At 48.8% G+C, this 26,032-nt stretch overlaps 1 protein-coding gene across 2 annotated transcripts; it reads right to left on the bottom strand.

Moving 5' to 3' along the window:
• Positions 1 to 1,737: 1,737 nt before the first annotated feature.
• LOC132587411 (uncharacterized) lies at positions 1,738 to 25,432 on the bottom strand. 2 transcript variants are annotated; one of them, XM_060259722.1, is made up of 9 exons: positions 25,096 to 25,432; positions 21,482 to 21,602; positions 19,181 to 19,334; positions 14,546 to 14,691; positions 12,744 to 12,920; positions 10,609 to 10,725; positions 8,605 to 8,691; positions 3,631 to 3,778; positions 1,738 to 1,815 (listed from the first exon to the last, which is right to left on the bottom strand). In XM_060259722.1, the coding sequence occupies exons 1-9, from the start codon at positions 25,113 to 25,115 to the stop codon at positions 1,784 to 1,786; spliced, it is 1,002 nt and encodes a 333-aa protein (XP_060115705.1). In that variant the 5' UTR covers positions 25,116 to 25,432; the 3' UTR covers positions 1,738 to 1,783. The 2 variants fall into 2 exon arrangements, with proteins under 2 accessions (XP_060115705.1, XP_060115707.1); XM_060259724.1 differs by lacking the exon at positions 10,609 to 10,725 and having other exon boundaries at positions 25,096 to 25,179.
• Positions 25,433 to 26,032: the final 600 nt, after the last annotated feature.

The raw sequence follows: 26,032 nt of genomic DNA, 5'->3' as shown, positions 1-26,032 counted from the left end.
AGCTGCTGGAATGTTCTTGGGTCAGCCAGAGCTCTCGCAGAGGTTGTCCTTGAAAGGGCAGCTGCTGTGAGAGCTCTCTCAGCCCCACCTATTCATAGGGTGTCCGTTGTGGGGGAAGGAGATAAAGGAGATTGTAAGCCGCTCTGAGTCTCTGATTCAGAGAGAAGGTCGGGGTATAAATTTGCAATTCTTCTTCTTCTTCTTCTATCCCGCCCTTCCCATAGAACAGGCTCTGGGTGGGTTACATCTAATATTCCCTCTAAGCTGTGGAGTCTTGTGAGTGAAAATTCAACTTTGTGAGCTCCTGGAATTAAAGTTGTGAGCTGCTGCAGAAATCAGTTCGCTCTGGGGCCATTTCTGCTGAGCTAAGACAAAATGGCATGAGCCAGAGGCTAAAACACTGTGAGCTAGCTCACACTAACTCAACTTAGAGGGAACACCGGTTATGCTGTACAATCAGACAGTCAAACAGTTAAAACCAGATTAAAGTTGTAAGAAGATAGGGTTGCCAAGTCCAATTCAAGAAATATCTGGGGACTTTGGGGGTGGAGACTTTGGGGGTGGAGCCAGGAGATATTAGGGGTGGAGCCAAGATCAAGGCTGTGACAAGCATAATTGAACTCTAAGGAAGTTCTGGCCATCACATTTAAAGGGACGGCACACCTTTTCAATTCCTTCCTTCAATAGGAAATAATGAAGGATAGGGGCACCTTCTTTTGGGGCTCATAGAATTGGACCCCCTGGTCCAATCTTTTTGAAACTTGGGGGGTACTTTGGGGAGAAGCACTAGATGCTATACTGAAAATTTGGTGCCTCTACCCCAAAAAACAGCCCCCCTAGAGCCCCAGATACCCGCGGATCAATTTTCCATGATTTTCTATGGGAATAAATCTCCATAGGGAATAACAGAGTTCCCAGCAGACATTTCCCTCCCCTCCCCCCGCTTTCTGACAACCCTGAAGCGGGGGGAGGGTCTCCAAACCGGGGGATCCCCTGCCCCCACCTGGGGATTAGCAACCCTATACGAAGAACTAAAATTACAGAAGCTGAAAGTAACCGATTCAGCCTCAACAGGCATGGCCCGTCCATCGGTCCAGGTTCCATCAGGTCCTACAACACTAGAATGGGAGAGGGAGGCCAATAACACGTGATGTCTGCTGCCTTATAATTGAAGACCTGGCGGAAGAGCTCTGTTTTACAGGCTCTGCGGAATTGGAGTAGGTTCCGCAGGGCCCGGATCTCCAAGGGGAGATCCAAGGGGAGGTCATTCCACCAGGCAAGGACCAAGGCCCAGAGGGTTGGAGCTCCAGTTTGCAAGAAGAATACTTTTGAAACAGGGTGGTGGGGAGGGGGGGGGGAAGAGGGTGTGCTTTCTCCACCCCTACCCCTGCTGAAGTCACAATGCCCACGCCTACATAACTGGTAAGGAAGAAAGAATCGCCCACGTTCATTTTGAGTGACACCGAAGCCTCGTGACGCAAGGCACGCTGGATGCGTTCTCTGTGCAGCCGGGTGGAAGCCGGGTCTGGCAGCAAAGACAGGAGCAGCACGGAGGAGGAGTTGAGAGTGTGAACTGCTTGGCCTCGTGACGCCTAACAGATCGATCGAGAGTCCCGACTGTAAGGCAAGGGAGGTCTGGCACCGCATGCTGCTGGGACCCCTCCTTCTTCAGCGATCTCCCCTGGGGGGGGTCTCACCTTCTCCGGTCGCTGGTGAGGGAGGCGCAAAAGCTTACTGGGTGCAAAATCGCTCTATAAGAGCACCGTGAGGGGGTAGCAGCACTTCAGGAATCGATCCTTCCATAGGAAGAAAACACTGCACAGGAGGGGGGAGAGAGAGAAACAAAAAGGAACAGCACCAAAGTCAGCCTTTCTCAATGGAATCCACAATTTATCAATGGGAGGTGTGCTCAGCGTGCTGAATGGCAGCCCCTCCCACCAATCAGGGCACAGTCTTTGTCATTTGGGGCAGCTGCCTCAACCCTTCTGACAACATTAACTGGTTGAGATTTGACTGATTGGCTGAGTCCTGCTTTTTCAGTCTGCTCAGCAGGTGCTCCATAACAGGCCCAAAGAGCAATATCAGCCCCCGTGGGGTATAACCGCTGGTTGAAGAATCCCCCAGTCTTTTATTGGCGGCATCTTGCTTTTGCCTGGTACCTGCTGTCTTAATTCCAGCAAATGGAGATGCTGGCCGGGTTTGCAAATAATAGGCCTGTGATAACGCAGCTTTGGTGAGCCAGTTTGGTGTAGTGGTTAAGTGTGTGGACACTTATCTGGGAGAAATGGGTTTGATTCCCCGCTCTTCCACTTACAGCTCCTGGAATGGCCTTGGGTCAGCCATAGCTCTCGTAGGAGTTGTCCTTGAAAGGGCAGCTGCTGTGAGAGCCCTCTCAGTCGCACCTACCTTACGGTATCTGTTGTGGGGGGAGAAGACGAGATTGTAAGCCGCTCTGAATCTCTGATTCAGAGAAAAGGGCGGGGTATAAATCTGCAGTCTTCTACTTTGCATTTATATAGCGCTTTTGGTGATCAGAGCGCTTTGCACACTGCGACCCTCGGGACAGCTCTGTGAAGCAGGCTGCTGTTCTTATGCCTGTGCTGCAGATGATAAACTGAGCCTCAGAGAAGGCAGCTTGTTTAAAGCAGAGGTAAGACTGGAACTCAGGCCTGCCTGGATTACAGCTAATTTTTTTAAACACCAAGCTACCCCAGCTCTTTCGCTGATGGTAGTTCTGGTCCTTGTCATAGTATGTTTTTATCTCATCCTTTCTCCAAAGGACTCAGAGCAGCAAATAGCTCACCCTTCTTCAATTTATCCTCACAACGCCCCTAAGAGGTAGGTCAGGCTGGAAGATAGTGACTGACTCAGGAGCGAGCTTCGGAGTGGAGTCGCGATCCCAGTTCGACACACTAACCGCTGCACAATACTGGCTTTTTAAGGCGTCGGGCACTCCTATCCTGAAACTCTTTGCGATGAACGATGGGGCAGATTTCAAGCTGACTCCCCCTTTTTCCACCCGCATAATCAGTGGAATTACTCCTTTAGCCCCTGATGTGGTCTCAGGGGGAAAGTTTCTGGTTGCTGAAAATTTACTCAAGGTTTCTGAAAAAAGCAATTTACAGAGAAACTGACCACCAAGGAAACATCACACTTAGAGCTGCACTGCCCCCTTCTCCCTCGACGCTTGAACAACTTTGCGAGACCACACAAAGACCAACAAATTACAAGCTGATACGGAACTCCTAGGGTGAAAAAAGCAACCTTTGAAAGTTTTGTTTTGGGCAGGTAACAGAGGACAATCGTAATTAGTGGTCCTGATCATAAGAACATAAAAGAAGCCATGTTGGATCAGGCCAATGGTCCATCCAGTCCAACACTATGTCACACACTGTGTGGACAAAAAAACCAGGTGCCATCAGGAGGTCCACCAGTGGGGCCAGGACACTAGAAGCCTACTGTGCCCCCCCCCCCGAAGCACCCAGAATACAGAGCAATTACTGCCCCAGACAGAGTTCCAACGATACACTGTGGCTAATAGCCACTGATGGACCTATGCTGCAGATGCTTATCCAATCCCCTCTTGATCCAACGTGCATAGGGTTGCGTGGTCCGTCAGCCAGTACTTACTCCTCTCTCTCAACCCATGACCGAAACTGCGGTAGACATGGAAGAGTGCCCAAAACAGAACGCTTTTGATCGCAACAGAGATGCAGGAGCCGGTGACCACGGCAGCTTCCAGTGCGTAGGAAGACCCTCGGCCCCACTCTCGGATAACCTGAGGAGAAAATGGGCGGAGTTGACATTTGTAATGGGCGGAGTTGACATTTGTAATGGGTGGAGTTGACATTTGTAATGGGTGGAGTTGACATTTGTAATAGGGCGCAGCTGATTTCCGAGGATGCTTCAGGAGGTGATCTGAAGTCCTTGCCTTATGGATGGCCCCCACCTCTGGTTGGAGAGATCATCCAGTGACCTTGCTGAAGCCACAGTGGGCTCTGTTCGTGCCTGGCAGACCTTTGGCAGACTCCAGGAAGGGAGGTTCAGAGGAAGAAGATGATACTGGATTTATATCTCGCCCTCCACTCCGAATCTCAGAGCGGCTCACAATCTCCTTTATCTTCCTCCCCCACAACAGAAACCCTGTGAGGTGGGTGGGGCAGAGAGGGCTCTCACAGCAGCTGCCCTTTCAAGGACAACCTCTGCCAGAGCTATGGCTGACCCAAGGCCATTCCGGCAGCTGCAAGTGGAGGAGTGGGGAATCAAACCCAGTTCTTCCAGATAAGAGTCTGCACATTTAACCACTACACCAAACTGGCTCTCACACCAAATTGGCTCTGTGAGGACCTTAAGTAGCATCAGGTGCTATGGCTGACCCAAGGCCATTCCAGCAGCTGCACGTGGAGGAGTGGGGAATCAAACCCGGTTCTCCCAGATAAGAGTCTGCACACTTAACCACTACACCAAACTGGCTTTAGTTTTAAGCGAAGCTGTCAAAGTCTGGCTTTGGAAAGAGAGACCCACAGAACTCAAACCGACGTATTGAGCTGCAGGGAAATGAGTCTTTGATTTGCTTTCAAAAAGTATTTTGGGACAGAAGACAGCGGTGTCTTCTTAAAATTTCAGAAATCTCTTTGTCTCATTTCAGGGTGGGCTGAAACAAGAATACCTTCGTATCACGCATGGGTATCGGCAGGGCTTTTTTTCTAATTTAAATTAATTTTTCAATTTATACCCCGCCCTATCCCGCAAGCGGACTCAGGGCAGCTTACAACATTAAAACAACATTAAAATATAGCTTGAACTCCTTTGCATATCAGGCCACATATCCCTGCTGTAGCCAATCCTCCAAGAGCTTACAGCAGGCCCTGGAATAAGAGCCCTGTAAGCAGCCCCGTGGCACAGAGTGGTAAAGCTGCAGTATTGCAGTCCTAAGCTTTGCTCATGACCTGAGTTCAATCCCGGCGGAAGCTGGATTCAGGTAGCCGGCTCCAGGTTGACTCAGCCTTCCATCCTTCTGAGCTTGGTCAAATGAATACCCAGCTTGCTGCGGGGGGGGGGGGGGGGAGTGTAGATGACTGGGGAAGGCAATGGCAAACCACCCCGTAAAAAAGTCTGCCGTGAAAACGTGATGCGACGTCACCCCAGAGTCGGAAATGACTGGTGCTTGCACAGGGGACTACCTTTACCTTTAAGCTCTTGGAGGACTGGTTACATCAGGGTGGTGTAGCCTAATACGCAAAAGAGTGCCTGCTACAAAAAACTCCCTGGGTATTGCTCAAACCAGGCTGATTTGATCTTTCCTATAATGTGTCGCTTGAGAAGATACGCTGGCTGCAGGGATTATCTAAATGGTTTGGATTCCCTCCGTGATAAATTAAAAATCCCTCTTGGGGAACCTCCCTCCACTGTCCCATTCCAGAGCCAAGGCTTCTATGTTTTGTATACGAATAGAAATTTATTATTCTTGAGGCTGGTTTATCGTGGATGCTTTTGTGCTTTTTTTCCTGCTCCGTTTCCCATGTTACTCTTTTCGGGTTGTTGCATTCCAGAGCCGGGCAGGCTCTTTCAGCGGGCCGACCATGTGATCCCAAGCGAGCTCTCAGTTCTCCTTGGGGGAATCGGCGATTCATTCTGAAAAAGAGCCTGTTAATTTGCGCATCTTGTGCGAAGTGCCACCGTGAGAGCGCCCCGCAGCCTGCCAGCTGCTGCCTCTCTTTCCCAAAGGATTATGGGGATTTCTTAAACCAGCAAATCCCTCCTGGGACAGCTGCACAGCAGTACCCCTCCTGGCTAGATGCGGAAAGGTGTCCAAGATCCTTGCTCTTGATCCGAGAGGCAATTTGGCGTCCTCCTCTGTTTGGAAGGTGAATTCTGGTTCAGCCTAGTCATGTGAACACCGAAAGCTGCCTTCTGGTGTAGTGGTTAAGCGCACGGACTCTTATCTGGGAGAAACGGGTTTGATTCTCCACTCTTCCACTTGCACCTGCTGGAATGGCCTTGGCTCAGCCATAGCTCTCGTAGGAGTTGTCCTGGGAGAACCGGGTTTGATTCCCCACTCCTCCACTTGCACCTGCTGGAATGGCCTTGGGTCAGCCATAGCTCTCGTAGGAGTTGTCCTGGGAGAACCGGGTTTGATTCTCCACTCTTCCACTTGCACCTGCTGGCATGGCCTGGGGTCAGCCATTGCTCTGGCAGAAGTTGTCCTTGAAAGGGCAGCTGCTGTGAGAGCCCTCTCAGCCCCAGGCATCTCACAGGGTGTCTGTTGTGGGGGAGGAAGGTAAAGGAGATTGTGAGCCGCTCTGAGACTCTGTCCTTGAAAGGGCAGCTGCTGTGAGAGCCCTCTCAGCCCCACCCATCTCACAGGGTGTCTGTTGTGGGGGAGGAAGGTAAAGGAGATTGTGAACCACTCTGAGACTCTGAAATTTGGAATGGAGGGTGGGATATAAATCCAATATCCTCTTCTTCTTCTACTGAATGAGACTCCTGGTCCATCAAGGTAAGTATTGTCATACCTTGATGGACCTCAAGCAGAGGTCTTCCATGTCACCTATTGCCAGATCCTTTTAACTGAAGATGCCAGGGATTGAACCTGGGGCCTTCTGCAAGCCAAGACATTAGATTCATATTCTGCCCTCCACTCTGAATCTCAGAGTCTGAGAGTGGCTCACAATCTCCTTTTATCTTCCTCCCCCGCAACAGACACCCTGTGGGGTGGGTGGGGCTGAGAGAGCTCTCCCAGAAGCTGCCCTTTCAAGGACAACTCCTGCAAAAGCCATGGTTGACCCAAGGCCATTCCAGCAGCTGCAAGTGGAGGAGTGGAGAATCTAACCCGGTTCTCCCAGATAAGAGAGCTATGGCTGACCTAAGGCCATTCCAGCAGGTGCAAGTGGAGGAGTGGGGAATCAAACCCGGTTCTCCCAGATAAGAGAGCTATGGCTGACCTAAGGCCATTCCAGCAGGTGCAAGTGGAGGAGTGGGGAATCAAACCCGGTTCTCCCAGATAAGAGAGCTATGGCTGACCTAAGGCCATTCCAGCAGGTGCAAGTGGAGGAGTGGGGAATCAAACCCGGTTCTCCCAGATAAGAGAGCTATGGCTGACCTAAGGCCATTCCAGCAGGTGCAAGTGGAGGAGTGGGGAATCAAACCCGGTTCTCCCAGATAAGAGAGCTATGGCTGACCTAAGGCCATTCCAGCAGGTGCAAGTGGAGGAGTGGGGAATCAAACCCGGTTCTCCCAGATCAGAGTCCCCGCACTTAACCACTACACCAAAGAGGCATACTGCCTCTGGGACTGGAGGCACTGCTTCCATCGCTCACTTTGGACGGGTGAACATTTTCTTAATACGTTCTGGCTTGCAGGGTTTGAATTTGGGAAGGATCCTTGTCCTCTATTAAGGAACGGGGATTGTAAAGGGATAAAGGAAGCAAGAGCGATGTTGGAGGGTTTGGGAGGTCTGGAAGGAGCCTAGGGAATCTTGCCTTTCACAGGAATTATTCGTGGGAGGGAATGGCCAAGTTTCTCTCTTCTTCTGGCAAGGGAACTGACATCCCTGCCGTGGCAGTCTCTGTTCCCTGTCTCCTGCTCTCCTCCTGCTGACGGCGGCTTTTGAAAAAGCATCTGTCTGGTGCCGTTACAAGGACAGGTTGTTGTGTTTGAGTCCTCTCTGTTTTGCCTTGCCTGGGAGATAAAACCCTGGGGCGTTCTGACATTGTTCCGGAGCAGTATCTTGGGAGATGCGACCCTTCCCTGGATGCCTGCCAATGGACACTGCATGAGCAGGCGCAGAAAGCTAAAGCCACAACCCTGGAACAACTCAAGACTTGTCTGAAAATGCTGCTCTTCAGACCAAGCTCAAAGGTAAGGGATCTGTTGTTTATGGCCACCTGTGGCGTAAGGGGTCAGCTAACCTAAATGGGGTAGTTACAGAAACACCCTGAAAGGTCCATTGTCTTTACTGCCGAGATCTGGCAAATGCAAGGCCCTTTCAAACAGCCTCTTGCAAACATCTGTGCAAAAGCAATTCCGGCAGAAGGCCTAGAACAAGGATGGCCAAACTGCAGCTTGGGAGTCACACGTGGCTCTTTCACACATATCATGTGGCTCTTTAAGCCCCCACCACCAATACTGCCTCTGAGCTGTGGAGTCTTGTGAGCAAAAATTCTACTTTGTGAGCTACTGGCATTAAAGCTGTGCGCCACTGCAAAAATTTGTTTGTTCCGGAGCCATTTTTCCTGAGCTAAGACAAAAATGTATGAGCTGGAGGCTAAAAAACTGTGAGCTAGCTCACGCTAACTCAGCTTAGAGGGAACACTGCCCACCACCCTGTCAGCCAGCTTGGAGAAGGCATTTCTTTAAATCACTTCTCCAAGCCAAGCCAAGCCAGCCGGTGGCATGGAGAATGCATTTAAAGTTGCTTTCTTTCCACCTCTCCTCCATTTGTCTTCCTTCTTTCCTTCCTTCCTTCCTTCCCTCACTCCAACATCTGACATTTATCCTATATGACTCTTACAATAAGCAAGTTTGGCCACCCCCGGCTCAGAAGCCTAAGGAATTTTCTGCATCCTGCTTGTTGGCTCAACAAACCTCTTGGGCATGACTTACCGTATAAAGAAGGTAGGCAAGATAAGCCACTTCGGGTAAATTCTGACCCAGGAAAACCCAAGCGAAAGGTTTTAACTCTTTTAATATCTGTAGGGTGGGGTGGGGACAGAAAATGAAATGCAGGTATCACTGAGTGACCACGCTGATGATCAGTGTATAATATGGATAAAATGGATGCATTTCCGCTCTGTACATCTGGCTCCCTCCGTTCAAAGCGGGATGTGGCCACATGCTCACCTGGGGAGCCCAGGTTGGCCAGATCTCAGAAGCTGAGCAGGGTTAGCCCTGGCTGGTACATATAGGGGAGACCACCGAGGATGCCCGGGGTTGATACACAGAGGCAGGCAATGGCAAACCACCCCTGAACATCTCTGGCCTTGAAACCCCTCTAAGGCCAATGTAAGTTGGCCGCAACTTGACGGCACCTCCCATCACCACCACTGTAGCCCCACAAAAGCATGGTTCTATTTGCACTGCAAATAGGGTTGCCAGATATCAAGAAATATCTGAGGCCTTTGGAGGTGGAGCCGGGAGACTATGGGGGTGGAGCTGGGATCAAGGGTGTGGCAAGGATGACTGAACAGCGGAGTGAGTGCTGGCCATCACATTTAAAGGGACCGCACACCTTTTAAATGCCTTCCCTCCATTTGGAAATAATGAAGGATAGGGGCACTTTCTTTTGGGGCTCGTAGAATTGGACCCCCTGGTCCAACCTTTTTGAAACTTGAGGGGTGTTTGGAGGAGAGGCACTGGATGCTATGCTGAAAATTTGGTGCCTCTACCTCAAAACAAAAGCTCCCCCAGAGAGCCCCAGATACCCATGGATCAATTCTCCATTATAACACTGTAGGAATTTGGTCACTGTAGGGAATAATGGAATGTCCAGCAAGCTTTCTGCAAACCCTGAAGTGGGGGGAGGGCCTCCAAACCGTGGGATCCCCTGCCCCCAACTGGGGATTGGCAACCTCAACTACAAAACTTCCACCTGAGGCAAAGGCAATATACCTGCTCTCCTGCCCACATGGGCAGGAGAAATATCTGAGCAAGAGCTTAACCAAGGCTCTCTGGATTCTGTGCAAGCCCAGGAACGGAGCAGAATCTGGAACTGCACACAGAATCGAGGTTTCTTTTTTCTTTTAAAATCAGGTTTCTAGTCCTTAAGATTGCAAGGAATGTCTTTGGAGTGTATGGATTAAAATCTCAGAATCCAAATGGGTTAGCCTGATTTAAGGTTTCGATTGGACATGGCCAGTTGCCTGCCTCCTAACCAGAAACAGCTGCTAAGCAAACACATGTAAACTCTCATGATTTGATTAACATGGACCAAGTTGCAGCGTTGTGCTTTTGTTTGGGGAGCGGGGCTCAGTTTTGATATATTAAATGATTTAGGATAGATGCAGCGCTCCGCTCTGATGTTTGCGCTGACTTCTTCAGGCAAAATCCAAAATACAGGTATAAGAAATTCCTACACGCTCCAGAGATGATCTGACTCCCATCAAGATCTCTCCAGTAAGCTGTGATGGTTCTCTCACTGCTCACTGGTGCCCCCAGTGGTGAGGAGGACAGCAAAAGGCATGCAGGATGGCATTCTTGCCTAGATGCAGCATTTACTTCCTTGTAAAATAACTGGCTCCATCCGCCGACTCACTCACATAGGGGCAAAGGGCTCTTTCATCCCTTCCCTTCGACACCTCTCAATTTCATCACTCTTATCTGTAAGTCACAAGCAAGATGGGAGTGGAGCCTCAAGAGATGCATAAGAGGAGAATGGTGACATTGCTATTCACACCAGACAGGGCTCCGTGAGGCCTCTGCAGGCACAGAGTTGCAAGAGACAGGAATGGAGGGTTCTAGGCTGGGGGCTGAGCAGGAAACCCCTAGATGCTGGCTCTGACCCTGGGCCACCAGTCTCCCGTTTCTACTTTAGCAGAAGCACACAACAATGTTTCCTGGTCCTAAGAGATGGCTGTTTTGAGTACCAAAGCTTCTTAGGATGTCACTCACAGCAATGATGCCGCAGGCGACTTTCAGGCAAGCCCAGAGAATCCCGACAGCCAAGAAGATGATGTGCAGGAGGGAGATTTCCTGGAGGGTGGTGAGCAGCAGGACACATAAGCAGAGCTGGAAAGGACAGGACAGGAGGTGAAACAAGCCGCAAGTGTGGGGGAGTGCAGATGTAAAGCTCACTACCCCTCAACTGTGGTCAAAAGTACCGCCAGAATTGGGATTCACTTTTTTTGGTTGTTCCAGGAATTATTCCAGGGTTTTTAACAGCAGCAATCTAAAATTGGAAAGGCAATATCCTTTATAAGAGATAAAGGCAATTATGGCATTTGCATGGCGAAGGGGATTCAGTAACATAACATAAGAATGTTAGAGAAGCCAGGTTGGATCAGGCTAGTGGCCCATCCAGTCTGACACTCTGTGTCACACAGTGGCCAAAACCCAGGAGCCATCAGGAGGTCCACCAGCAGAACTCCAGAACCCCTTCCACTGTTGTCCCCCCAGCACCAAGAATATAGAACATCACCACCCCAGACAGAGTGTTCCGTCTATAAGAACATAAGAGAAGCCATGTTGGATCAGGCCAATGGCCCATCCAGCTCAACACTCTGTGTCACAGAGTGGCCAAAACCCAGGAGCCACCAGGAGGTCCACCAGCAGGGCCAGAACTCCAAGAGCCCTCCCACTGTGCCCCCCCTCAAGCACCAAGAATACAGAGCATCACTGTCCCAGACATAAGAACATAAGAGAAGCCATGTTGGATCAGGCCAATGGCTCATCCAGTCCAACACTCTGTGCCACACAGTGGCCAAAACCCAGGAGGCATCAGGAGGTCCACCAGTGGAACTAGAACTTCAGAAACCCTCCCACTGGGGCACCCAAGCACCAAGAGCATCACTACCCCAGACAGAGTGTTCCATCTATACCTTGTGGCTAATAGCCACTCATGGACCTCTGCTCCATATGTTTATCCAATCCCCTCTTGAAGCTGTTTAGGTATGCAGCCCCCACCACTTCCTGTGGCAGTCAGTTCCACGTGTAAATGACACTTTGGTTGAAGAAGAATATAGGTAGAGCAGAACCCGGCCAGTGAGTCATCCCCAAGGGTTAAGTGGATCAAGCTGCCGCTCTAGAAATGGACCACGGACGACAGAATTGCCTGCTGGATCAGACAGGCCCAGATTTCCCGGTCTGACATGGAAGCTGGCTGGGTGGCTTTGGGTCTGTTGCTCTCTTAACCTGTCTCACAGGGTGGTTGTTGGGATAAAATGGAGGAAGGAAGAATGATATTGTCCAGCGTCCAGTTTTGGAAAAGCCCGCTAAGCAAGGGGCTGATATCCTTCCCGCAGCCCTGCTGGCCTCCAAAACCATTTCAAGGGTATACTGCCTTCGTACATGAAATTTCTATTTAACTAGCATAACTAATATCCACAGATAGAACAGTGAGCCACAGACAACCTCGGCTGCAGTCACGGCTCCCTGTTATTTACCCATATTACAAGCAACAGAGCAATGAACAGACTACATTTATTACATTATGACACTCTCACTATCGTTCTCCCATTCTGACATGTTACTGTTTTATTGGTTTCTCACGCAAATGCTATCCAGACCAAACATATGAACATATGAAACTGCCTTATACTGAATCAGACCCTTGGTCCATCTAAGTCAGTATTGTCTACTCAGACTGGCAGCGGCTCTCCAAGGTCTCAAGCTGAGGTTTTTCACACCTCTTTGCCTGGACCCTTTTTTGGAGATGCCGGGGATTGAACCTGGGACCTTCTGCTTCCTAAGCAGATGCTCTACCACTGAGCCACCATCCCTCCCCAAATGTTCTTTCAAGTTGTTAATTTCATTATTTTGCCACTGGATTCTAACTTTGTACCACTTTGCATTCTAAACCGCTGCCCACCAGCTATATGTAGCTCTGCTCACTGCATCCTATTCCATTGTCTGATGAAGTGTGCATGTATATGAAAGCTTTCATCCTGAATAAAACTTCGTTGGTCTTAAAGGTGCTACAGGACTCTTTCATATTTACCCTATAAATGCTGTTGATGTTTGTTGTGCAGAGGGGGACATACCAAGCGGCAGGATGCTCTGGAGAGCTGGGCTTTGAGGCTCGCGCTTACCTGCGCCTGAAGGTCGAAGGTCAGCATAGAAAAGCAGAGGTTCAGCATAAAGTACTGGGCCTGCAGACTCTCCAAGGCCCCGCCCACCCGGAAGGCCATCATGCTCTCGCTTTGAATGAGGACGACAGCGCAGATGATGTCAAAGGCGCCGACCAAGAGGATCAGAACAAAGCGGGCCTGGCAGCAAGACGGAAGCAGATGGTTACCCAAAGTGCACCAGTCCTTCCCATGGCTCTCCTCCCCCGTGGACAGGCACTGGGGCACCTCGAAGGAGCCAGAATTAATAGGTTTGTCTGCTGTGGGGGAGGAGGAGCAATCTTCATTGCTGTGCAATCCGGCAGCACCAGCATTACAACGTGAGGATGTTTTAGCACTCATCCCTAAAACTCTATGGTTTCCACTGAGTTTCTGGGTGAGACCTAGAACATTCCGCCAGTGTAATATCACTGCTTACGGGCTGCATTGGAGCTGATGTCATTACCATGGAGTTTCCGGTGATTACTAGAGTGTACCGGTGGCGGAATTTTGGAAAGGAGACCTGAAAATGTATTATGTGTATCTTATTAAGCAGGACTTTGGTTCTCTCCCATCATCCCCAGTGGCCTGGATGAAGAGACGTGCCTCCAGTATGTGAGTGCCCTGTGTCCCAGTCTTTATGCCTTATTTACCTTACAGGCTACATAGGTAGATGTCAAAAGATACAACAACAAAAGAAAGATACAAAGCAGACCCCCCCCCACCCCTTAACAGCATCATTTTGTATCTTTCTTTTGTTGTTGTTCCCCTGAAGAAAATGGCTGCCTTGAAAGGCAGGTTCTACGGCACGATACCCTGCTGAGGACTCTCCCCAAACCCTGCCCTCCCCAGACTCCACCCCCCAAATTTCCCAGTATTTCCCAGCCCAGAGCTGGCAACTAGAGGCCTTCCAGATCCCAGTCTGATCCTTTAACCACTACATTTAGAGTTGCCAGACGGCTGCATCTAGCTTGCTCGAAAGAACGCTGAACACTCCGCAGCGTCTGCTAATCGCTGCAACGGCTCTCAGAATAGTTCCCCATAATTTTAATATGCAACCTGAAAAACCAGGCTGTGATCATTCCAAGTCCTGACAGAAGGACTGAGCCTTCTCTCCCCTTTACGGGACAAATGCGTTGAAGATCATTAAAATGGGCCTTGATGCACTGCTGTGCGTTGAAGTAACGTAAATGTAATTTAACTCTTCTTTTTTTAGTTTATCCCTTCGTGCATTCAGAACACCTGTAACCCTACAGGTTAACCGATGCTGGAGAGATGTGATTGCCTTAAACCCCTCCTTTTAAGAAGTAAGTTTTATTTCCCAAGGCACTTAATGTTGGCCTTGAATGTAATTCTGCTTGACGGTTTAAAAAGCGGCGGCTCTTCATTTGTCCCATTTCCACGGATCACTTGATGGACTTTCTTATTGCTGCATGGGAATTCTCCTTGTTGGTCTGTTCCCACCCCCCCAAATTTTTTTTTTTTTAAAATAGGTTTGAACATTTTAGTATGCACTTGCTGAAGAAATCCAGTTAATATAAATAAGCATCGCCTCTACCATGTCCACAAAAGAGTTAAAAGAAAAACAAATTAACAGGGAAATCTCACCACAAGGTAAGAAAACAGATACTCAAAAATGGGCCATGCATTCGTCTGGCTCTGAGTAAATAATAATTGGAATCCCGTGCCCTCGACTGGTAACTGGACCCGTCAGGATACAGTTGGGGACTTCCTTTGGGATTAGGGTTCAGCCCAGGGGGTGGGAATGCATGACCCATAACACTCACAATCAACTGTGGCTTTTGCTCCGTGGAGAGAACCGTGAAGTTGATGACGGAACGCAACATGACCAGGAAGATGGAGAGGATGAAGACAATCAGCTCTTGGCGGTTCTCCTGTAGGATCCCCCGGCTCACGTAGTAGACGCAGAAGACTGTCAAAGAAGAAACCGATCCGTCAGTGAGGGCCACATATGCAGGTGGGAGAAGGACGCACACACCCTGAGCTGACTGGGAAGTTTGCCACTGACATTAACCCAGCTGTTGATTCATTTTCAGGCGCTGATTCATTTTCATATCAGCCGCCGAGGGTTACCATTCTCCAGATGGGGGAGGGGGATTCCCTGCTTTCGCAGGTTCCCGCCCACCAGTGGCCGACCAGCCAATGGGACAAAACTCCTCCTGCCCCCCTAAGCAGCAACATCAAGCACAATGCGCTGACACCACCTGGAAATGACGTAGGCGTGCCAGGGTAGGGTTGCCAGGTCCCGCTCAGGAAATATCTGGGGACTTTGAGGGTGGAGCCAGGAGAACTTTGGGGGTGGAGCCGGGAGCAAGGGTGTGACGAGCATGATTGAACTCCAAAGGGAGTTCTGGCCATCACATTTAAAGGGATCGTGCTCCTTTTAAATGCCTTCCTTACATTGGAAATAATGGAGGAGGAGGGCAACTTCTTTCGGGGCTCAAAGGATTGGAACTCGTGGGCCAATCTTTTTGAAGCTGGGGTGGGGGTGAGGTTGAGGAGAGGCCCTGGATTCTATGCTGAAAATTTGGTGCCTCTACCTTAAAAAAACACCCCTCCAGAGCCCCAGATACCCATGGATTGATTTTCCATTATACCCTATGGAGACCAGTTTCCATATGGAATAATGGGGTGCCCAGCAGATATTTCCCTCCCCCCATCCCACTTTCTGATAACCCTGAAATGGGGGAAGGGCCTCCAAACCGGGGAATCCTCTGCCCCCAACTGGGGATTGACAACCCTAGTAAAAGGTAAAGGTAGTCCCCTGTGCAAGCACCAGTCATTTCCGACTCTGGGGTGACGTTGCTTTCACAACGTTTTCACGGCAGACTTTTTATGGGGTGGTTTGCCATTGCCTTCCCCAGTCATCTACACTTTCCCCCCAGCAAGCTGGGTACTCATTTTACCAACCTCGGAAGGATGGAAGGCTGAGTCAACCTGAGCCGGCTACCTGAAACCAGCTTCCGCTGGGATCGAACTCAGGTCGTGTGCAGAGAGCTCAGACTGCAGTACTGCAGCTTTTTTGACAACCCTACACCAGTGCAATGGGAGATGAAGCTCCGGTTTTGGGGCAAAACTCTATGATTTGAGGGTGATTTTACCGTAGTTTTGCCCAAAAACCAGAGCATTGCTCCTGACATCACCAGAGTGCCTACATCACTTCTGGGTGACGTTGTGCAGCATCCCCATCCCCTCCCAGAACGCCCCTCCAATCCCCCCACTGGTGTGACGATGGGACCTGGCAACCCTATGCCTAGACTAGGGGTCCTCAACTCTTCTAAGCCTTACACAGGTTGGTGATGAGAACAACCACAAAGTGACTGCCAGAGAGGAAGTGAAGCCACACCCACAGAAGAAGGGAGCCCAAGTACAGAAATGGGGATATTTTTTTTAAATAATACAGTGGAAAAGAGGTGAGAGACAATAGATCACACTGGCGGCCGCTGCCAATGAAACAAAGCGATGTTAAATATGCATAGCCATTCAGCAGCCCTGCTCACCACAAGGCCCACCTGGACTCACCCGCTTCCTAAAAACACTTGGTGGACACCCAAAAAGGTGTTGGCGGGGGGTGGTGGTGATATGCCATTGCCTGCTTCTGTGGACCAACCCTGGACTTCCTTGGTGGTCTCCCATCCAAGTAGTACCTGGGTTCCAGCGCGCAAAAGCATGCACGGCGTGGTGATGCCACCTGGAAGTGATGTCATCACGCCAGGCACATCGCATGGAGGATGTTCTAGCATTTGGGCAGAAACTCTGGTACGAGTTTTTTACCCAAATGCTAGAGTGTCCCCCCCTGCGTAACATGCCTGGTGTGATGACAGCACTTCCGGGTGACATCATCGTACCGGGCATGTTGGGTGCCGGCGGAGCTTTTTGAGGGTGGGGATCACTCCGCTGGCCAGCTCCGTACCAGTGGGTTGGGGACCCCAAAGCCAGGGGAACCCCCGCCCCCAGCAGGAGGCTGGGAACCCTAGGCTAGACTGGGACATCCAAGTCAGGGTTCCAGTGACACTAGAGAGAGAAAGGCTGTGGGCCGGGAAGATGCGAAGGGTTGCCAGTATTCCTGGTGAAGAATACATGAATAGGGTGTAAGAAATATCCACGGAGCAATTATTTGCAATATATACGTAACGCAGTGGTTTATTTCAGTTGTTAGTATTCTTGAGTCTGCAGGGAGTTGGAAGTACATTATTTTTAGGAAGCTGACATTCCCCCCCCCCGCCCCGCCCCCCGTTTTGACCTGGAATTCTCAAGGTGGCCTACAAAAGAAAAGTGTGCATTTACAAGCACTTCGGTCCTGATTTGGATAGCTCAGGCTAGCCTGATCTCATCAGATCTCAGAAGCTAAGCAGAATCAGCCCTGGTTAGGAAGGGAGGCCACCAAAGAAATCCAGGGTTGCTCCGCAGGGGCAAGTACCAGCAAACCACCTCTGAACATCTCCTGCCTTGAAAACTTATCGGTTTGCCAGCTGCGACTCGAAGGAACATTCCGCCACCGCAAGCCGTTTAAAAGAGTAAGAAAAGCACACGGCGAAATGAAGCACAGAGTGAAAACAGCATCTCGGATGAAGAAAAAAAGAGTGCAATCGGCTTACTGGGGGTAAAGAGTAGGGAGGGGAGAATTTGACCTCCGCATTTGACTCCCCCAAGCCCTTGGGTCTGGCTCAAGGAGCTTTGAAGAGTTACGGTCTGTTTACCATGCTGGTTCTGCACTTTCTCCCATTCCGACAAGGGTAGTCCATCATCCGGAAGAAATGACTCCTCGTTTGGACGGTAAGTACAAGATGAGTTTCTCTTCCACGGCTGTGCCAAAATCAGATCACATCCAGATCTAATCATTGTCGAAATATAATTAAGCCTGAGTAATGTTTAAGAGGCGAAACGCGAGTCTCTGTGTTCTTTCTCGTTGTGCTAATGAACCACGCTGTGCTTTTGGTGCTGATGTTTTGGGTTTTTTTATTATTTGTGGCTCTTGGCTGGGCTGTCTCTTGCTACAGCCAGGGGATGTGTCTGCCTCACACAGTATCTTGGGAGATCGGTAAGCAAACGGGAAAGAAAAACATGCAGCTAGGAGCATTCACTCATCTGGCTTTCTGTTTAAAAAAGTGAAAGCAAGCTGCTAGTCCCTGTGGCAGATTTGCGAACTCTGGGTTGGGAAATCTCTGGAGCGTTGAGGCAGAGCCTGGTAGGGTTGCCAACTTCCAGGTGGTTAATAAAAAAAACCCGCTAAGAGACACCATAAATTTTAAACAAGACAGTGTAATGTAGAGGTCATGGTGTTCTGACAAAGCTTGCACATGAAACTTCAGATAGACAAGAGCGTGTACCAAAAAGGCATTCACAGAAGACAGCTCAAAAACAGTCTTTCCAATCACAAAGGAGTAACAATATTCCAGTATTTAGTTCATTGAACTAAAAGAAGCCCTTCCAAAGACATCTGTTCTAGATATCAAGACATTTCATCCATCTTTCTTCAGTTTGGAGGCTTATTCATCACTGGAACCCAATACATTCACAGAAGACCAACAAGGTTCAGAACATGTCTGTTAGATTTCCAGGTTCCAGCAGAAAGACAGGACAGATCCAGGAGGGCAGTCTCATTTAGGGGGGGAAACTTGCTGTTTGCTACCTTCATACTTGAGAGAAGATGAATGGAGTGTTGCAACAGAGTCTCAGTTAACTTCCCACGATTAGAAAGGATTCTTTTACACATTTATCGCTTCATTGTTGTTTGCCCTTAATTAAATTCAAGCAACTGTTGACCCTATAAACTTGTTCCAGTTTGTCTCCGCATATCTTAAAATGTCTTCATCATGTTACATACTAATTTGCAATTCAGCCTCTGCCTATAAATAGGAATGGTTATCTTCTGTTTCTACATATCTGAGAAGGTGGTTGTACACATGAACGCTCATACCTTGAATAAGACGTTGTTTGTCTTAAAGGTGCCACTGGTCTCGGAAACAGTGAGATAGTCTATAGCACAGATGGCCAAACTGTGGCTCAGGAGCCACATGTGGCTCTTCCAATCATATTCTGTGGTTCTGGAAGCCCCTACCAACCTGCTGGCCAGCTTAGAGAAGGCCTTTGTCACTTTAAATCACTTCTCCAAACCAAGCCAGCTGGCAGCTTGGAGAATGCATTTAAAGTTAAAGTTGCTTTCTTTCCACCTCTTCATCCCTCCTCCCTCCCCCATCTATTTGCTTTCCTTCCCTCCCTCTGTCCTTCCTTCCTTCTTTCCTTCCATGAGGCTCTCATGCCTGATGTTCATGCCTTGCCGCTCTCCAACATCTGACATTTATTCTCTGTGGCTCTTACGTTAAAGCAGGTTTGGCCACCCTTGGTCTATAGTCCCTCGCCCTTTACCCCAAGCTTTTTCCTCCTGAATTGTTTCTTACCGACGCCAATGAGCTGGATGAGAGAGATGGTGAAGTCTTCGTGAGTCTGCTGGACGAGGTTCTCCACGGTTAAGCCGATGACGCTCAGCAGTGAGACGATGGTGACGCAGAAGTAGATCTTGACGGGAGACGACAGCTCTGACCACGGCTTGATCTGCAATGAGAGGGTGCTGACAAGCTTGGTGAGGGGTGGGAAGGACCCCTCGATGGAACTGCAGCTTGGCTCCAGCATTGCTGACCTCACTGGAGTCCCCCCACCCAGCCAATCAGGTTAGAGTCTCTGGCATGGAAGGGTAGTGGCGGACTGGGTCTAAAAATATTGGTTGCCAGGAGACATAGGGGCCCGCCCACATCTGTAAGGCTATCATTTCGTTTTTATAATAAATAAATAACTTTTTTAAAAAATGCATAAGTGGGGGAAAAGGTACAATTAAAACTTTTGTGAAATAAATATATATGTTTAGTAATTACAGCGTACATATATTGTACATATCACTGGCAGTATGCAGTAGATACTAAATGTTAATACGGATTGCATTTTCTCCAGGGGAGCTGATCTCTGCCAGCTGGAGATCAGTTGTAAAAGCGGGAGATCCCCAGGCCCCACCTGGAGGCTGGCAACCCTAAATACAACATAAATTTTAGTTGCATTACAGTAAGAATCCTGGAGCTTCTATTATATTTTCAAGCCATTAACATTTTTAACATACTGCCTAATGTTTAAGGGGGCCCGCTTCATCAGGGGCCCACTTGCCATCGGGCAAGCTGACACCCTGGCCAGTCCGCCACTGTGGAAGGGTATTAAATATCTTCACCCCTGTGTTTTTGCTCACAGCCGTTACTTTGCCCCACTTGGGGTGAAATGTACAGGCGACCTCAGGGCCAACCCTAGACTGTCTGGCACCCCGCCCCGCCCCCCCCCCCGCACACCACCGAAGAAGAAGAAGATGATATTGGATTTATATCCCGCCCTATACTCTGAATCTCAGAGTCTCAGAACGGCTCACAATCTCCTTTATCTCCTTCCCCCACAACAGACACCCTGTGAGGTAGGTGGGGCTGAGAGAGCTCTTGCAGCAGCTGCCCTTTCAAGGACAACTCCTACAAGAGCTATGGGGGAGTCGCATGGGGGAGCCCAATTTGGGGCCCTGAGAAGGGTGGCGCCCTAGGCAATTGCCTCGTTGGCCTAGTGGCAGGACTGGCCCTGGGTGGCCTTGTCTGTATGCTGCCAGCAAGGGGGCAACAGCTGGAAACTCGCCCCCTCCCCCGGAATATTTGCCATTACTGCCAAATCCCTGTTTTTCCACAAAGCGGTGGCATAACCCCCATTCCCCCAACTGAAACGAAGCCCTTGTAACTGGACTGAACAATGCATGCTTCCCCCTGTTTATCACCTGCCTCCATCTCCCTTTCCCTGTTTTGCGCCCAAGTTTAGACTGCAGGCTCCTCAGGGCAGAGACCCGTTTCTTTGGACTCTGGGAAGTTCCGATGCACAACTGGTGACACCATGCTTTGGTCAACCAGTGTCCCAGTTTCACCCAGGTTTTGGTAACAATCAAGCTCTTGACTTACCTCTGTCCTAAATGCCAAAGTTCTACCTGTTGGAGAACTAACAATAATTTTGCTATGAGAGGGCTAAGTCAGAGTTGTCAACCTCTAGGTGGCACCTGGAGATCTCACTCTATCACAATTGATCCTCCAGACCAGGGCTGGCCAAACTGAGGCTTGGGAGCCACATGTGGCTCTTTCACACATATTGTATGGCTCTTGAAGCCCCCCCACTGCCTGTTGGCTAGCTTGGAGAAGACATCTGTCTCTTCAAATCACTTCTCCAAGCCAAGCCAGCTGGCGCCATTTAAAGTTGCTTTCTTTCTACCTCTCTCTTCCTCCCCTATTTCCTTCCTTCCTTCCTCCCTCCCTCTCTCCCAGCTCTCAAACTTCTGATGTTCATTTATTGTGGCTCTCAAACATCTGATGTCTATTCTGTGCGGCTCTTACATTAAGCAAGTTTGGCCACCCCTGCTCCAGACCATCTCAGTCAGTTCCCCTGCAGTAAATGGCTGCTTTGGAGGTCAGACTCTATGGCATTATACTATTATTGTTGCTCACGCGGTGATTGCTGTTACAGCGTAGCTTGGGTTTCCCGTGTTTCCATTGTTAAGTAGTTTTCTATGGCATTATACCCTGCTGAGGTCCCTCCCCTCCCTAGCCTCTAGCCTCCAGGTATTTCCCACCCCAGAGCTGGCAATCCTATACAACAACCACTGCTGAATACAGCTAGCAAGAGACGCAAGTACTTACAGGGCCGCATGGTGTAGGGATAAGCTCTTGATGCCTTGGTGTTAGGTTTGGCAAGGGAGGATCTACAGTCTCAGTCAGCAGCGGAGGGGCCAAAGTCTCCTCAGGTGGGGAAAGGAGAACCCTGGCAAGGGGGTGAAATTACTAGAGTTAAAAGCCAGTGATATGTAAACATTGGCTAACGCGTTGGTTTCTCTCCTGCTTATCACTATAAGTCATCCCACAAATCTTTCCTGGTGATACTCGGGGCTTTTTTTGTAGCAGGAACTCCTTTACATATTAGGCCACACACCCCTGATGTAGCCAATCCTCCTGGAGCTTACACTAGGCCCTGTAAGCTCTTGGAGGATTGGCTGCATCAGGGGTGTGTAGCCTAATAGGCAAAGGAGTTCCTGCTACAAAAAAAGCCCTGATGCCACCTGTTCCGTAAGAGCTAAGGACTTTGACAAAGGATGGCCCCTGCACTTTGGAAACAGATTTAAAATGTTTCAGTTGAAAGGGCATTTAACTGAAAAAGTTGTAGTATAGTCTCAGGAGATTCTTTGAAATGCGTTCTTTCCCTCTGTTGCTCTGTCTGTGATCTAGTGTAAGCTGCTTCGGGCCACTGGAAGATGTAAAAAAAGAATATTTTTAAACACCGTACATTGAGATGGAAATAGAAAGAGCAATAGGGTTTACTGTGTTGCCATGGCCAGAAAAATTTTTTTTTACTCTGGCAGAATTTTAGTGGCTTCATTTGGGTTTGATCTACTCTATCAGTTGCTTGTGCTTGAGGATACAAAGCCAGGGGGGAAAATTGGTTTGAGTCACCTTTGCTCTTAGAGAACACTTTGTGAGATGGCATAGGTGTTGTGTGGCATCTTTAGCACTCAGGTAGGCAGCCATGTTGGTCTGAAGCAAGAGAGCAAAGTTTGAGCCCAGTGGCGCCTCTAAGACCAACAAAGCTTAATTCGGGGTATAAGCTTATACCCAGAATTAAACTTTGTTGGTCTTAAAGGTGCCACCGAACTCAAACTTTGTTCTCTCTGCATCAGTGTTGTATTGTTTTGAAGCTGACAGCTGATCCAGGAAACTCTGCTTGAGAGATGACTTATAAATATTTAAAATCAAATATTTCTTTTTTTAGTGAACTTATATTCCGCCCTTTCCCATAACGGGCTCAGGGCGGATCACAACATAAATTACACAACGAAAACCAACAAGCCAAATTTTAAAAAGTACAATAAAATCAAAACATAGAACGATAAAACTACATAAGGTGCATCACCGGCGGAAAAGGCACATTTCACAAAGGACAGTTTTTGGCCCCAAAAGTGATGGTATTAAAATCATATTCAGCACCTCAACAAGGCTATAAAGCATGATGTCACAACAAGAGAGGCTGACTGATAAACAGTTGATAGAACAGGGCGCCCGCTGCCTCAACCAAAAGCCCTGCTGAACAGCTCCGTCTTACAGGCCCTACGAAATGGCAGTAGCTCAGGTAGGGCCCAGATCTTCATAGGGAGCATAATCCACCATACAGGGGCCAGAGCCGAAAAAGCCCTGGCCCTGGTTAAGGCAAGATGGACATCCTTCGAGCCAGGGGTGGTCAGGAGGTGCTACATGGCAGACCACAATGTCCTCCGGGGCGTATATGGGGAGAGGCGGTCCCTCAAGTATGTCGGTCCCAGGCTATGTAAGGCTTTGAACGTCAGTACCAAAACCTTGAAGCGGATCCGGTACTCAATTGGTAGCCAGTGCACTTGGTGCAGCACCAGCCAAATGCTTGCCCATAAAGGCAATGCGGTTAACAGCCATGCTGCTGCATTTTGCACCAGCTGGAGTTTCCGGATCAGCCCCAAGGGCAAGCCTGTGTAGAGTGAGCTACAGTAATGCACATACTGTGAATAAATCACCCTGCAGAGCTCCAGTGACTGTGGAACGGGCAGGAGCTATTTTGCACAATTCATTAAGTTTAGTAAGACACAATGTGTCTGCATGTGTACGTGCACAAACACACGCATGCACACGTCCAGTTGCTGTGCATGCAAATTGCCCATACAATTTGCTATCTGAAGTACAACAGAGCAGGAAGGTTCGTTGGCAGTAACTCTCTGCCATAAAAGTGAGATTCAAATGAAGTTCAATAAATACGGACTCACTGCCTGACTACTACTGTTCTGAGGTCCTTTTAAAAATGTAGCTGATGGACAAATATGGCACTTAGTTGGCAAAGAGAAAGAGTAATAGCTTTATGTGGTAATGAGAAAATGTCATGGAAGATGGGGGTGTCAAATCCAACCACATAACATTTGGTAATATCATCCACTGAAAGAAATCTTAATTAGAAGTCTGTTATGATTGATATCAGCAAATCAGCATGTATTTGCATATGAGTAAAATGAAATGTTTTGAGAAGAACAACATGCTTTTTTTTTACATTTATGCATCAAGTGTAGCAGTTAAGTCCTATTTTAGAAAACCGTTTTTTTAGAGTGTGCCTAAGCAAGGGCGGGGGGGGACTCCTCTTTGGAGAATTTTAAAGAACCTTGTAGTGCCTTGTAGATTTATTATGGCACAAACCTTCATAGACTACCGACCAGTTAGCTGCCTAATGTGCATCCATCATAGGCAGATTATTACTATTATACATGCACACAGGCAATATTTCATGAAATACAGCCACGTGTACAGGGGAGACAGAGTAAACGGAGGCTTTGAAAGCCAACAAAAAGTATATTGTGACATTTGCGCACAAAGTTCAAATTACAGAGAGGGCAGACACAATTACCCTTTACAAAAGCAAGAAGAAGCAATGTCCCCTTGTTCAATTAATTTAACATCCCCAGTGTGGGGGGAAAAGCCACAACCAGAGTCATAGAATCATAGAGTTGTAAGGGACCTCCAGGGTCATCTAGTCCAACCCCCTGCACAATGCAGGAAACTCACAAATCCCCGCCCCCCCAAATTCACAGGATCCTCTGTTTAAAAACCTCCAAGGAAGGAGGTTAGTCAAGTCCTAACTGGACAGCATCAACCTGCTGAATTCAGCAGCCTCTCACAATAACATTAAAAACCTGCAAACTTGAATAATAACTTTTTAAAAAATCATAGCATCATACAGTTGGAAGGGACCTGCAGAGTCATCTAGTCCAACCCCCTGCATAATGCAGGAAACTCACAAATACCTCCCCGTAAATTCACAGGATCCTTACTGCTGTGAGATGGCCATCTAGCCTCTGTTTAAAAACCTCCAGGGAAGGAGAGCCCACCACCTCCTGAGAAAGCCTGTTCCACTCATAATCTGAAGAGCATTTTAGTTTCTTAAATCGATTTAAATGTTTTAAGTTGATCAGTCCGTTTTTAAAAAGTTTCACTCCTAATTATGATGTCATTAACACAAAATGATGCAGGTGAGGGGGAACAAAACCCCCCTCCGTGATGACGTCACAACAGGGGCGTGACGCAACCATGACCTCCCATGCAGTGCCCTCCCTTTATTAGACTGGGGCAGCACCAGACCCGGGCGCGCATCTTTAGTTGCGGACCAGAGAGAGAACTCGCCCTACCAGCCAACCAGCACCGCCCTCCATCCCCTGCCTACGGGTCCCCGCGAGGCCCAAGGCAGCCGCTACCTAGTATCAGGCGGTTCCATGGTGACGACGGTTGGTTACATGGCCGAGGAAGCAGGTGAGCGGGTATGCCAGCTCCACTTCCGGTTCTGAGGTGCACTTCCGCTGGGCGGCGAACCACAGAGATCACTTGACTAGAGCGGCAATCCAGTCCCGGCTTCAAAGAAGCCCTTTATTCCGTGACTTCTCTGGAAACTCCAGGCGGCGACATCTCTATCATGAAAAAAAACCAATCTCTTCATTCATTTTTTACCCGGAATTGGAAATCCAGTTCCGGCTGAGACGGCGGAACGCACTCATAGAGATAGAGATAGACATAATCCCATATTGCCCATATCGCAATTCCTGGGGTACAACGGAAGTGGATATTCCCCCCGAAATTTTCGACGTGGCTTTCAAATTTAACCGGAAGTATAGGCCGCGGGTGTCGCTCTAGCCCTCTACCTTTAGTCCCTAGATTCAGGAGGTTCTTGTGTAGCTCTGAAGCGGCAGGAAAAAGTTCAAGTCCAGCGGCACCTTGAATACCGACACAGTTTTATTCTGGGCTTGCATGTTCATGCACAAGTGTTTTATCTACAGAGTTTTATTCTGGGTATTAAATTACTCCACTGGCACCTTTAACAAAAGTTTTATTCTGAGTATAGGGGTATAAGCTTTCATGTGCATGCACAATCCACAGAGTCTTATTCTGGATATAAATCTGAGTCCAGTGGCACCTTTAAGAGTAACAAACGTTTTATTCTGCGTATAAGCTTTCGGGTGCATGCACAAGTGTTTTGTCCACATAGTTTTGTTCTGGATATTTAGCTTTCGTATGCGTGTGCACACGAAAGGTTAACACCCAGAATAAAACTTTGTTGGTCTTAGAGGTACCACTGGATTCTGGTTTTGCTGTTTCAGACCAAAACGGCTACCCACCTGACTCTATCTTCGTGTTTGT

The sequence above is a fragment of the Heteronotia binoei genome, chromosome 18 (genome assembly GCF_032191835.1).
Source record: "Heteronotia binoei isolate CCM8104 ecotype False Entrance Well chromosome 18, APGP_CSIRO_Hbin_v1, whole genome shotgun sequence".
In the NCBI taxonomy this organism is placed as follows: Eukaryota; Metazoa; Chordata; class Lepidosauria; order Squamata; family Gekkonidae; genus Heteronotia; species Heteronotia binoei.
The sequence above is the reverse complement of the archived record's forward strand: the minus strand, read 5'-3'. Positions and strand labels throughout refer to the sequence as shown.

Coding starts and splice junctions, on each gene's coding strand:
- LOC132587411 (XM_060259722.1), bottom strand. CDS start 25,115: ATGGAACCGCCTGATACTAG. Junction 10,726..12,743: donor CCTTCGACCTTCAGGCGCAG/GTAAGCGCGAGC, acceptor TGTCCTTTCCAG/CTCTGCTTATGTGTCCTGCT. Junction 1,816..3,630: donor TCATGGGTTGAGAGAGAGGA/GTAAGTACTGGC, acceptor CCTCCTGTGCAG/TGTTTTCTTCCTATGGAAGG.